Source organism: Solanum stenotomum, chromosome 11 (genome assembly GCF_019186545.1).
Source record: "Solanum stenotomum isolate F172 chromosome 11, ASM1918654v1, whole genome shotgun sequence".
NCBI lineage: Eukaryota > Viridiplantae > Streptophyta > Magnoliopsida > Solanales > Solanaceae > Solanum > Solanum stenotomum.
Genome location: NC_064292.1, coordinates 41,497,048 through 41,512,551, shown reverse-complemented (window position 1 = coordinate 41,512,551; position 15,504 = coordinate 41,497,048). Strand labels below are relative to the sequence as shown.

Here is a 15,504-nt window from a genome sequence, read left to right as displayed (position 1 = left end):
TAGTACATACTTTGTTGAGAATATTTTTAGTGTGTTTCTTTTGTTCTATATTTGTTTGTGCATGTTAACCACAAAGTGACAATATTTTTTTAAGGCTCAATGATGAGTCCTATTATATTTGGCTTATCATGTCATTGATTGAGGGTAAGACGAAGGATTCAAGTCCTATCGCACCAAGAGGGTAATACATCGGGTGAGAGTCCTGGTGCATCATCATAATAAAATGTTGGGTTGGGTCCCAACAAACAATGACCTAAAATGCCTTCTTATGGGTAAGATCTTGGGTTCAAGTGCCAATGTTATATAATGACGATGTAACAATGATTGAGCAAATTGATATGCTCTTGATAAAAGTCATGAAATTTGTCCAGTTGATTTGCTCCATTCTTTTATGTGAATGTGGTAGCAGGACATAATGTGTCTGAAAATGACAAGTGGTTAAATGTATGAATATGAGTGTGGTAATAAGTTAATGGTCAATTGTGGTAATTAAAAGGAAGAACATTATGGGTTCTTAAGATGGCCCTTCAAATGTGAAGGTAAGTTTTGGTCATCAAAGTGGTATGAAAAGTTATAGGGTACATTGAGTTGGTGCAACCCAATTTGAAAGTTTTTTAAATCCTCCATCAAAATAAAGAAATGCAAAGTGGTAGTACATTTAGTACTTTTAAAGTGATGTTGAGGTGGGTCAAGTAAATTTGATAATGTCAAAGTATGACTAACAAAAACTTATGGAGCATGTACAAATGGTTATGGTCATTTCTTGAAGAGAATGTGACTTGTGTTCTTATGGATAAGGACATGTTCATGTATGGTTGGATAAATGCCACATCTCACCTCTACGGGAGGTTTGAGATATTGAATTTTTTTTTTGACATAAATGGTCATTTTGATCATATACTTTGAGTACTACACAAATATTGTGGTATGTTTTATTATGAACTATTGGAGGACAAAAGAAATAAATAATTATTTTCTATAAAGGTTGTGGTCATGACCGAAATAAATGTTATTATGTGGCAACATAAATTTGCCATTGGTTGTCAAGAAATAAGTCTTTCAGTAACAATTTTAACCATGACAATACTAATAATTTTCTCCTTAAAGGAGATGGTCACCATAAGAATGGTGTTGTGAAATTTGTGGTAGTACACAAAATTAATTGAGAGTTTCGAAAGGACTAATTTGTTACTATCCGGAGGAATGAAATTGTTCATAATATTGGGGTTGTAGTAAGTCTCAAAAGAAAATTTTTAAGTTTCGAAAGAATTGAAAAGAAAAAAAATATTATATTGAGACTATAAATTCTGGGAAGATTTAATATCTTCAAATTACTACAACCAAAGTGGGTTATAAATATTTATGTATAAAATTACCCATTATTTTACCGTTGTTTGTTGTATACAAATATGTGCATGATGATGGAATCACATGCAAAAGTAAACTAGAAGTTTACTAGAAAAAATATCAGTTGGCATAATCAGTTGGCCATTCCGATTCAAATGTGATGCAAAAGAAATTGAGAATTCATGTGTCTATATGTTTGAAGAAATAAAAGATTCTTCAAGAATTATCTTGTGTTGCTTGTTCTCATGATAAAATGATCATTGTACCAGCTAAGGTTGGAATTGTATCCCCTGAAATGATTTGGAACATATAAAAAGATGAATATGAGCCCGTTCACCTGCCATGTGGACCGTTTACTATTATGATTTAATAGATGCATATATGGTATGGTCACATGTACATTTGTATCAACTTACAAATTGGCTTTTGTAAGGTTGTTTGCTCGAACTGTTAAATTAACAGCATAATTCCAAACTATAAAATTATGTTGATAATGTTGGTTGGTTTAGCAGAAATTGTATGCCTCCATTTATATCTAGACCATTGATTATGAGAACATAAAATTTGGTATGAGATGAGTTTATTTAATATCTATGCATCAAGCCAACAAGTTTCTCCCATCAAAATCGGTTCAGGGCCAGGAACCAAATAATTTTCGTCTAAAGGTTTGATATGTGCACATATGATTTTGTTGCTCCACCACGCACAAAGATGGATCCCCAAATGAGGTTGGGGGTAAATGTTAGATTTCCTAACATTAGGGGGAGATATGTTTAGCAGCTGAAAATTATGTGTGGGGTGAATTATCTAAATCCTCGTCAAAAAAATGTGAACTTGAAGTTCAAGAGATAATTCATTTGCAAAATGTTACAAATAATTTGACAGATGTATTTGATGACCCAATATTTTAATTAAGCTGCGAATGCTCCAATAAATAGTCCTTGAAGGATAGAGTCTATGGTACGCCAGAAGCGTGATAGACCAATCGATTTCAAACATAAAACTCCTTGAGGAAGGAGAGGAGCAAATTATCAAAATAGTCATGATAATGAGGCAAGTGCTTTGAAAGAGCACTATGACATAACACTTCATAAAACCTTGGCAAAGGTTCAGGTACCTGAAAATGATGAAAAATGAAGAGATCTCGATAAGTTATGGCATATTGAAATCGATATCTAAATGATCGTCGATGGTTCTTTGATATGAAATAGCACTCAATGCTATAAATGGTTACGAGGATCTTAAATTCGAATTTGTCATATAGTGTGGACAGATAAATGATTGGCACTATTCAAGTATATTTTGTTTCACTTAGAAAAGTAATGTTTTTGATCTTATAGTTCATGGATCAAAATATAATGTCAGTGTGGTACAAATGAATCACTGTGCGAAAGTATAACCGTAAAATATAAAGTGCGGTTTGACCCTCGGGCCACAAAGGATTTTTGCAAAAATTCTGACATTATTAAATGGAGATATATGCTCCAGTGGTGGATGCATTAAGACTTGTTTCAGTCTGGCAATAGATGAAATACTTGAATATGCATAATGAATGATTATTATGTCTAACTAGACAATGAAGGTTATATGAAAATCCTTAAAGGATTTAAAAGGTCTTAAAACAATTCCATTGAGTACCCAATGATTTTGAGACTGCTTAACACAGAGAAAGAATCTTTTTGATCTCATGAAAATGATTTAAAATGTCAAGTATTAATGCAATTGGTGCACTTACAGATTGTTGGTTATGCAAATGCGAGAAGATTATTTGATATACATAACGAAAGTTATGTGAAAGGATTGTCATATTATCATTCAAGTTATGACAAGAAACTAATAAATCAAGTGACTCAACACATAAAAGATGTATGATTTTCTTTCAGAAGAAAAGACGGGCATCAATAAAATTGAAATGATCAATTCCCGAGTCAGAAATAATTTGATTATATAGATGCAAAATATTTATTTGATTTGCATAAAGCTCGATTGCAAATTGACTATTTATTTACATATAGAGGCACAACAAAATCTTGGCATTCAAAGAATCAAATCATGCATAAATAATATTGATTTAAAAAGAAAGTTGAAAGTGTGTTTGGTTGGAATCATGATCTATCATATTCAAAAAAAAAAATGTGATTTTCTTTTGAAAAAGATATTCCAGCCACCATATACGAAAATGATATATAGCTCAATTGAAGGGATGATACAATCAAAGGAGGTCAAACAAAGTATATTTCACCAAAAGTCTTTCACACGTGATCTTCAACAAAATGGTGAGATAGACGTTCAAAGGCACATTCAAGTGATAATCTTGTAAACTTATTCACTAAGGATTGTCAACATCAATATTTGAGAAGTTGTGATATAAGATTGGAATACATCGTCTCCGAGATATCAAGTAAAACTTTTATCAAGGGGAGAAAAATATGTGTTGTACTTTTTTCCTTAACCATGGTTTTATCCCAATTGGATTTTCCTGGTAAGGTTTTTAACGAGGCAACATTCAAAGCGTATTAAAATATATGTGTACTCTTTTTCCTTCACTAGGATTTTTTCCCACGGGTTTTTTCCTAGTAAGGTTTTAACGAGACATATTATCTATGGAAATCTAAGGGGGAGTGTTATAAAATATTATATTGTGGATGTCCACTACACCAAGGAGTTACTCTCACCCATTATCTCCATTACTTTCCTCCATTATGAAGATAATCATTACCTCCATAACCTCCAACTTTATAACCATTATTCTTGTAACCTTTCACTTTCATAACCTCATCCATTATATTAATGCTAATGTCATGTTTATGACTAACCTTCTGTATGCCTCCATGTTACACTATAAATAGAGGCATAAGGGTTCATATTTTAGTGACTTGAATACTTTGAAGAATAAGAAATACTCTCATATCTTGTCTCTATATTTCTATTATTTTCATCTTCTATATTTCTTGTCTTATTTTACTTTAGTTTTACAACATTAATTAATTAAATCATAGATGTATTCAAGTGAAATTATGAAAGATATAATATTAAAACAATGAATTTTTAAAGAGGAAAAAGGACAAATATACCCCCGAACTATCGTAAATGGTATGCAAATACCCCCCGTCATACTTTTGGAACATTGGTGCCCCTGTCATCCAAAAACTAAAGCATATATACCCTTTATACTAACAAACATACACGTGTCATAATCTTATCCACCGATCCAACATTTATCGACGGATAAGATTGCATCACGTGTCCCTATTTAGTCTTCTAGAGCATATATATTATGTTCAATTCATGTGACACTTTTTTTTTTCAGGAGCTAAACAATTTATGTTTGATTAAGGGTTTGCTCATGAAATCTTCAAAAAATTTAAAATGAAAATCATATATTTGTAAACTACGTAAAAAGTACTAATTTATAATAATTGACAATTCAAAATATTTAAAAGATATATGAAAAATTTACGGTCATAGACATATTTGAATCTCGAAATCCTAAATGTGTCACATAAATTGAAAGGGAGGGAATAATATATACTGTTCGGCCAATTAATTTATCAATATAATCGATATATATATATATATATATATATATATATATATATATTGTCGAACATTTCAGATCCTTAGTTTTTCTCTTCTTCTTTTTTCATTGAAAATTTAGAAAGTATAAATAAAAGATGCTTGATTTCTAGAGCTTTTTTGGTTGAGCTTATAATTTATAGCTTATAAGTCAAAAATTATAAATTAAAATGATTAGTTTATAACTTTTGGTAAAATTTTATTATTTTGACTTAAAAATAAATACCTAAAAGCACTTTATTTTATCTAAATAATATAAAATTATTTAAAAATCATTTAAACTTAAAATCAACTAAAATAAGCTAATCCAAACCTCCTCCTAATTTCATTCCTTTTCGATTGGTTTTCTTATCAAAAGCCCATGGGCCAGTCTTATCAATAGCTCATGTACAACTCACAGTGGGTCATCTAATCCCATTCATCATTCCAAATCAACTAGAAATTTTATATAAGCAAACTACATAAATTCAACTAGTTTAGGTCCTAATTACTAAGATTTTCAATAGTTTTAAATATTATTTCCTCTACCATATTTCATGCTTAGGATACACAAGTTTAAATTCGTGAGATACATGAATCTGTCAAATGGACAATTAATTTTGGAAATTTAAATTAATCAAATCCCTTAATATAAAGCGAAAATCAAGGAGTGTATCTATGTTTGATTAATTTCATTTTATTATTCTTTGAAATAATAAACTCATTAATATTATTAATAAAAGACAAAAACATGTATATCTTGGTCATATAATTTGTTTAATTTCATTTTATTACTCTTAAAATAATAAATTCATTAATTTGATATTTCTATTATCAATATATGATGTATCCAACAAATTAAACACTTAGATACATGAGTATCATACAAGTACATTCATATGTATCATAAAAGTGTCTAGTATTAATTTTGTGTATTTGTTATATGTGTCTAGTATTAATATCATGTAGCTATTTATATGATCTAATATTAATTTCATGTATCCATTTATATGATCTAATTTTAATTTCATGTATCTTTATATGTATATAGTATTAATTTGATGTATCAAGTATCAATTTCATACATTATATTCAAACATGTATCTCAGATATATAGTAAGCATATACATATAATTATGTGTATCTAAATAAGAAATGTACTGAAACATACGAATTTAGGAACAAATCACGACGGTAGATCTGTATCTTTCTTATCATTAATCCAAAAAAATCATAATTCTTCCTTCTCTTTTGAGCATCTGAATTTTTTTACTCATAGATACATATAATCTTAACTTAGATACACGACTCTTAACTAGATACATATACACCTTATTTGTATCCAACATTGTTGCACTTAATGTGTACTTAATGGTGTATTTGCTCTGTTAATTAAAGCTTGGCGTAATTCTTCCATCTTGATTTGGGTCGTTCATATACTTAGATGTATTCTCGGCTTGAATGTTGGCAGATGAAGAGTCAGTCCTTGCAATTAAAAATTGATGAGCGAATATAAACAAATAAAAATTGTTTGATTTAGTATAATATTGTTAATGTATAGTATCTTTAACAAGAATCATCTGATTTTAGGAATGGTCGGCCAATAAAGTGTTTGAGAAACAACAAAATCAAAAAATATAAAACCTAATTTGAAAAACTTTTTAAAATTGAACTTTAGAATATTATGAACTTTAACTCAAATACAAAACCCAGATACATGAGAATAATAAAACAATAGAAACAAACATATATGCATAATATTGATTTGAACATTAGCAAACATGTATTGAGAGGACGAAGGAAGAAAGAGGGAGAAGATGAAGGACACAAGAGGGTTTGTGGATGTGGGGTGGGGGAAGAAACGACAAATGTAGTAGAATTTTTTTTGACTTATTAATGAACCATTAATTAAGGATTTTAAATTTAAGATAATTATTCAATACCATATTTAAGAGATTTGTGTATCTGATTAAATATTTTAAAATATATTGTATAAATATTAAAAGTGGTAACATGTGTAATTATTTTAAATTATAGTATATATAATAGTAATGTATGTGTAGTTAGATAGTTTTTCTATTTTATATCGCACAACAGTCCAAAGATTTTCACAAAAAATTGCCATTAAAATCAATGTAAAATTATACACTTATTATATATTGATATACACTTTGTATACATTGAGTATAAACTTGCGTTGGTTACAAAAGATTAGAGCAAATTATACAAATACCTGCTTTTAGAGTCTTCATTTAACTTGGTCGAGTGTAGTTAATTTGGGTCGGGTATAGTTAGTAATGAAGGTTTGTAAGTTAATTTAAGTAATTAAATTGTAACCAATAGATGGTCGCCACATTTAAATGATAATCCGCTTTAAAAGTGGTTAATATTGGACCTAAAGTTGGATGACAGGGTATTTCAGAGCCAATAGGTGGATGAAAGGGGTATTTGGAAGCCAATAGATGGATGTAGGGTAATTTTATACCATTTTTAATAGTTCGAGGATATTTTAGGCCCTTTTCCGTTTAAACAAATTTAATTAATTCCTAAAATATGTGGCGACCATCTAATGGTCACATTTTAAATAACCTAAATTTATTTACAAACCCACCCATTCCTAATTATATGCGTCCAAATCATATCCGTCCGACTCACATTAACTTAAATCAACTGACCAAATTCTCCATTTTTTTCCAATATAAAAAACTATGAAAGAAACTTTATAGAAAAGGAAAGCACTCGAAATGGCACTATGAACCACCTTGAATGATAGTAAGGGAAGACATAATAGTATTTTGTTGAATAGAAAATGTCTTCCCTTTGGGAAACTCTCATATGTGAGTCTTTACTTTCTTTTTTTTTGGGAAGAGGTATATGCCATATTTTCCCCTCTCTTGTAAGTGATCTTAGTAATAAACAAGATTCTACTTCGAGGTTAAAAAAAAAGGAGTAGTTCGTACTAGTTCTTTCAACATAGATAACGTGCAATAATAACATTATTTCATTGTCATGTTTAAAATATTCAGAAAACAGGCAGTCTCAAACAGGTTTATTTGTATTTATGTATTAATTAGAAAAATAAATTTGTAGCCAAGTAAGATATTGACTCTCAACTAGCCTCATGGTTCAAACACTGTCACTTCCATGTGTAGCTTTTCTAACAACTTCTTTAATAAACCAAACGTGAAATACAGCAAAACATAACATGAAGGGAAAGTTTAAAATACTATTATACTTCAATATAAACCAAGCCTAACCAAATTATCAATTGAGTTTTAAAAGATTCTATCATTTTAAAGTTACTTTTTCTTCCTCCCTCTTGAAAAAAATGCAAAACATTTACTTCACAAAATAACAATTGAATTTTTTTGTTTTACTTTGAATGTAGTTTATAAGTCTTTTTTATAATTGAGTAACGGTGTGAGTTCAATTCTCATTACCTTTTTCCTTTCCCTACCCTTTGCCGTTCCCAATGTTATAATGGAAATTAAAAGAAAAAAAGAATACATAATTACAAGTACTACTTCTACAGTCCTGATTTTAATGAAAACTTCATTTTTTTTTAAAAAAAAGTGATTCATGTGATTCCTCCCTTTGGTCCATCCTTGCAATAATGCAACGGGGTCATTTAATATCTCTTTTCCAAAGTCTATTGAGCGTGCAAATTAGCCTCTATCACCACCACAAAAAAAATAGAAACAAAAAGAATCCCTCATTATATATACACATTACAAAAGAGGAAAATATAAACATAATAAAGACAACATATTATATAAAAGAAAAGAAAAAACACTACTCTCTTCTTTCTTCATCCCTTTTCTCTCTTCATCAAGAATCTCAATGGCTACTACTTCTCCTACCACTAATACAACTCCAAGATATGGTCAAAGAGCCACCACATTTTCAACCCCAATTTTCACTCTTTCTTCTACTACACCTTCTCATTCTTCCTTTGAATCACTCTCTTTATATGATCAAAAGGGAGTGCCATTTTCTTGGGAACACATTCCTGGAATTCCAAAGCAACAAAGTTCAAGAAAAAATAGCTCTTCTTTAAGTCAACTACTTCCATTACCACCACCATCTAGAAATCCTCCAAATTCATCCAAGAAAATACAAAGGTTACGCGACGAATTTTCTCCAAGAAAGAGTAGTACCACTAGTGAAGGCTTCAAAAAAGATCCATTTTTTGCAGCATTTGTGGAATGTTCCAAGGATCATCAAGAACATCATGAGGATTTTAGTGACATGTGGAAGAATACTACTACATCATCTTCAAAGGTAATGAATTCATCAACAAGAAGCTTAAGTGACAAATTTGGATTCATGAACATGTATGCATCTTGTAAAAGAACTTGTACTGTTTCAGAATCCATTGTTTATCTTCCAAGATCAAGAAATAATGATCTCCTTAGAACTTGTCGAACAAGCCAATAAAAAAAAGGTTACTCAACTTGTTTGAGATTAAGACGTAATTGTATATTATTTTTTCAAACTTTTTTATGCTTATATCTTTTATGCTATATGAATATGTCCGACAATTATAAAGTAGATCTCTTTTTTTGTTTTTTTTTTTTATATTATCTTGCTTTTTGGTTTGCTAAGAGCAAGTTCCAATGTGTTTTTATTAGGGCACAATTTCGTCTCATGTGTTGTCATAATGTTAAATGGAAATCTATCCATTCTGTATTTCATGTGATGAGTTTATGGCATCTTGACTAAACGTTACACCAACCACATGTGAAACTTTTTTAAGTATTGAGAAAATAATATTGGACCACTAAACCACTTATAAGTGGAGTGACACACAAACACTCATTTAATTGCCACATAATTTCAGAGAATTATAAGAAATATAAATGTATTGTGATCAAAGTGTATACATAGTCTTTTGTCCACCGTATTAAAAGTAGTTGTTCGCCTTCCTTTTATGAGACATATATCAAAATATAAAAATGACGATCTCTTATATTTAAAATGAAGATCTCTTATAAAGCAATAAATATAAAACAAAAAATTGTAAATTGTTAGAGATGTTAAAACAAAATGAGTATTTATTTATTATTTCATAGTGTTGGTGTAATATACCACAAATACAGTAAATTACAGTTGAAATAAAATGACAAAAATGAATAAACAAATCTTTAGGCTGAGCCACGAATATCTCGCTCTCTTTAAGGAGATTCAAGCCCACTGTGGCATAATCTAGACCGATCCAGTAGTAATACTCTTGACTTTTCCCCTCGAGGATACAACAGCTCAACAACGTCGTACAACTCAAACAACTCCGAATTATTTGAAGAGTCCAAAGCTCCACATAAGAACACATTCCTTCAACATATAAATACTCTCTTGTATATAGTGAATATAGTTGAAGACTTAGAATATTTTTCTATGTCTCAACTCTCTCTTTCACTACTACACATTACAATATTATTTCACACTTCTCATCTTTTTTAGATACTTCACAAAGGAAGAAACGCCACTATTTATAGGTGAAGAAGTCTTCCATATAATCAATAGGTAGAATGAGGGGTAGTAATGTAGGTAGATAAATGTGATAGATGTTACATGAGTTACAAGAAACTAATGGTCATATGAGTTACAAGAAACTAATGATCATGAGAGTTACAAGAACTAATGGTCATATATAAGGTACAAGAACCAATAGTCATCTTCTACCACAATTCATAACCACTAATTTATGCACTTAATATTTTATTTTAATAATAAAATGCATAATACACCAACATTCCCCCACTCATTTTAATATTAAAATAAGAGAGTTCACCAATTTAGTTAAAGGGGGACTATAATGCATAATGAAGGTGTGCTCTTCAACTAATCCGGAGTTGTTTGAGTTGTACGACGTTGTTGAGTTGTTGTATCATGGAGGGGACAAGTCAAGAGTATTACTGCTAGATCGGTGTAGATTATGCCACAGTGGGCTTGAATCTCCTTAAAGAGAGCGAGATATCCGCGTCTCAGCCTAAAGATTTGTTTATTTATTTTTGTCATTTATTTCAACTGTAATTTATTGTATTTGTGGTATATTACACCTACAGAATTTACAAATCAAACGTGAATGAGTAAATATGAATGGAGAGAGTAATTCAATTAAAATAAATAGCAAAAGATGATACTCCCTCTGTCCCTAATTACTTGTACACTTTTCCTTTTATAGTTGTCCCTAATTACTTGTCCATTTTGACAAATCAAGAAAGGACAAATTCCTTTTACCTATTATACCCACAATTAAATGACTAATTATTTTTAAAAATGTAGAAATTTTCATCCACTTCATAATTAATAGGGATTAAATGGTAAACTCACTATGTCATTAATTATTGAGAAAAAGGACAAATATACCTCTAAATTATCGTAAATAGTATGTGTATACCCTTCGTTATACTTTTAGGATGTTAGTGCCCTTACCGTCCAAATTTTGGTGCATATATACCTTTTATACTAACGGTGGTACACGTGTCTCAATCTTAACCGTCGATTCGTTCTTTGTTAAATTTATATCCAAAATTTGAAAAAACCCACCTGAAATATTAAAAAATCCACCCGATTCATTGAAAAAATCCACCCAAATTAATAGGCAAAAGTATTCATTACCCCCCTGAACTTGAAGCTTTTTATACGGTATACACCTAAACAAAATTTCGTTTTAATTACCCCCCTCCCCCCGAACTTGTTTATTCCTCCGTCGCGTACACCTTTTTCGTCCACCCGGCGTAGAAATTGACAACACACTCTACTAGCCGTGTGAGGAAGTGATTTTTTGCCACATCATAACGCTACAACGGTAAAAAAAACGTAAAATCTTCATTTTTCTTTAATATTTGGCATAATTTAAACGAAAAATAGGGCAAAATGTAAATGAAAAATAAAGGAAACAAAGATTAACACTTACTTGGTAAGAATTTCAAACAAAATTTGAAATTTAATCGATCAACTTCACGTCAAGAAAAATCCAAATCCAAAAATAACTTTTAAACAATGAATAAATTTAAGAAGAACCATCCAATGAATAAATATTATTCCCAACAATAAAAGTCTTGTGCTGGCATTTAATTTGCTGGCATTTAATTTGAGTTCTCCGGTACTAAATATTAATTTCTTGAAGATTTTTGGGTTTAGTCCGGAAGTTTTAGTGAGAAGTTTAGTCCGAAAGTTTTAGGTGAGAAGGTTTGATATTTATTTTTGCCATATTAATTTATCTAGGTGGCTATTATTTATCCAGGTGGAAATCCACGTCACCACTTTTGCCAGCTGTCGCGCGCGTGTAGTCACAATAGGAGCAGGTGGACAATAAAGGTGTACGCGACGGAGGAATAAACAAGTTCGGGGGGGTAATTAAAACGAAATTTAGTTTAGGTGTACACCGTATAAAAAGCTTCAAGTTCAGGGAGGTAATGAGTACTTTTGCCAAATTAATATAACCCAAAACCCCCAATTAATTCACTTAATTTCAAATCAAGAGACTTGTTTAGTAGCATCCTTTCCCCAATCTTCATCCCCAAATCATTCTCATTCTCAAGTGAAATTCCCCTGTAGTCAAAGGTCGATCAAGCATCGTCGCAATCCAAGCAATTCAAGCTCTAAAACGAGCTGAAAGAACTGACCCTTCCCAAATCAAAGCTCAAGACTCAAAAACCTTAAATCGTCTCATCAAAACAATCTAATTGCAGCCTACAAAGAACTTCTACGACAAGACCTTTGCGATTTGGCCCTCAAAGTATTACCAGTCGTTCAATTGGAATGCGATGTCCCTGATTTGGGGTTTATGCTGATATGGTCTTAGCTTTGACCCGGAGGATTTTGCTGAACATATATATCGATGAATTGATTTGTAATTTGGAGAAAGTGGGGATGATTGAATATGATGATAAGTCGCTGGTAAGGTTGGTGAGGGTGTTGGTTGAAGGTGAACATATGGAATATACTGTTAGGGTTTAAGAATTGATGAAAAAGAATGGATGGGGTTCTAGATTTGAGATTGATGAATATGTGGCTAAGGTTTTAAGAAGGGGGTTTAAGAGATTTGGGAAAGAAGAAATGGTTGATGGAGTTGATCAATAATTACAGAGATTGTCGAGATTAGTTTAGGGGAAACGTTAAATTTTGACAACTTCCACTGATTTTGTTTTGTTTGGGTGTGGGTATTTTTTATTGGAAAAATTACTTGAATTGGTACCTTTTAATAAATATTTACTAATTTTAGCGATACTTTTTATTTATTATCATTTATAGCAATACTATGTTAAATCTGCAATATGATAAAAGTGAACTATGTATGCAATATATATGTATTATAATTGTTTTTAAAATATATTATGTTTGTTTGGTAAGAAATTGACACATTATATTATAAATGTATTAAAATGTGTGATAAATGCATTATCTATCAATAAAACTTGAATTATATGTGAATAATAAATTGTTCTTTGTAATATGTATTAAAACTATATTATAAATGTATTAAAAGTGATCAAGTGAAAAAAATATTATTACTATAAATGGTAAATATTTTTTATTATAGTATATTTATGTAAGTTCCCCTTTTTTATTTGGGTGGATTTTCAATGAATCGGGTGGGTTTTTTTTTTTATCTTTAGATAGAAATTTATTAAATATCGGGTCGGCTGATAGGATTAAGACACGTGTATCACCGTTAGTATAAAGGGTATATATGCACCAAAATTTGGACGGTAAGGGTACTAACAACCTAAAAGTATAACGAAGGGTATATACATACCATTTACGATAGTTCGGGGACATATATGTCCTTTTTTCCTTAATTAGTTTCTTAATAGGTGTGTCAATTCAAAAGTGGACAAGTAATTAGGGACCGTGAAGTACTTGAGAAAACTTTACCTAACATTGCAGCCGTTGTTTGATCAAAGGATCCCTTTCACCCAAACAGTGTTCTTTTATGATTGGCCATTTATTTTGTCACTACTCACTATACCATGTTTTTTTGTTCTTCAATAATTTTAGTGTAGAATATTATTAATATTTTCAAGTATAAACAACTATAGTATACCATAAGTTCAATTGATTAAGCCAGCAATGACACACTACTGAGTACCATAAAACCGTATGATAGATGTGTCGTGGAACGGTGGAAGTTTTACTTTGGATGTACCTACAACAAAAGCCAAATGCTTTAAGGGGTTGGACAAAAGATGTTTATGAGTCTGTTAGATCGATTTTTGATTAAAAGCAAAAATATAATTAATTTAATTTATTTTTTAATTATTAAAATTAAATTAAATTTTGATTTAATGAAATTTAATGGTATTTTTCTTCTCTTTTTCTAGTGGTCAAAAAAGAAAATTTTCAACCTTTCCCAACTTATAATCCTTTATTACCTCTTTATTGTGGTGATTATAATTTCCTTTGTTTATAGGGAGAAAATGTCTTAAAGTTTATAAGTTTTAATTAGGTATAAAATACAATTTATAAGACCTAACTACACAGCCTTTATTTTCACATTTTCTGAAATTTCCTACCTTTTCAAAATATTACAAAAATCCCTCTTTTTCTCTTTTTCTCTCCATTTCTGGATAAATTATTCACCGCCCTTCCAACCCAACGATTTTGTTCCTATTTTCACGCCTAAAATCACTCTCATATATCGACAGTTACATCCATCACTTCATTTTTGAATTTCAAATATATTCTCTCTCCAATTCATCGATTTCAAGTTCCTAAAGAGGTAGAACTATTTCTTCATCATTTTTTTTCTTTCCAGTTCTTCAATTGTCGTTTTTTTAAAAAAAAAAAAAATTAGCCTTTTCATCTACAATTTTATAATACATATGGATTTTGCTCCCTCTTTAGTTTTGGGTTTACCCAAATTAGTTTCACCTACTAAAGACATGGCACCTTGTGTATTTGATTCTGATGATGAAAATTCATGATAATAGATCTAATCAACGAAACGATCTGCTAATCATGAAGAATTTGAGAGCAGAGGAGTCGAAAAAATGATGCATACTCGAGTTCTAAATCTACTGTTGAAAAACGCTCAAAGAAAGAAGGAAAAAAGTTGGATCTGTTATTACACGATCATCACTACCAAAGATACAGATTTTCATTGTATCTCATTTATTTTGATTCTTAAATTAATTTTTGTTAGTGTTATTATTGATTTGATATATCACTCCTACAATAGCCTTTGTTTTATGCAATGTAGCATGTTCATATTTAAAGTATTGATATATAACTCTGATGTTATTGAATCTTCGATTAGTGTTTATCATGTTCAATATGAATATACTTGATTCATAAACACTACCTAATATATCATTAACTTGTATCAAGTTATATGATGTATCTTCAATCGTGATACATAAATCATAATGTTCTATAACTGGAGAACTGTGTATCAGATTCAACAATAGGTTTATTATACATATCAGTGGCAATCTTTTACCACCAGATACATACACCCAAAATTATTCAACTAGTAGACTATGTGTATGTACGCATTACCCAATAAACACACTTGATACATAAACCCTTTATGTTCTATAGCTAAGACACTGTGTATCAAGTTAATTGATATGTGCATGATACATAATATATATA

The 15,504-nt window shown here is 30.3% G+C and overlaps 1 protein-coding gene and 1 pseudogene across 1 annotated transcript; both read left to right on the top strand.

The window, feature by feature from the left end:
- Positions 1–8,646: 8,646 nt before the first annotated feature.
- Positions 8,647–9,476, top strand: LOC125843626 (uncharacterized). The gene has a single exon (XM_049522776.1). The coding sequence runs from the start codon at positions 8,743–8,745 to the stop codon at positions 9,337–9,339; it is 597 nt and encodes a 198-aa protein (XP_049378733.1). The 5' UTR covers positions 8,647–8,742; the 3' UTR covers positions 9,340–9,476.
- Positions 9,477–12,452: 2,976 nt separating this feature from the next.
- Positions 12,453–13,017, top strand: LOC125845926 (protein THYLAKOID ASSEMBLY 8, chloroplastic-like; annotated as a pseudogene).
- Positions 13,018–15,504: the final 2,487 nt, after the last annotated feature.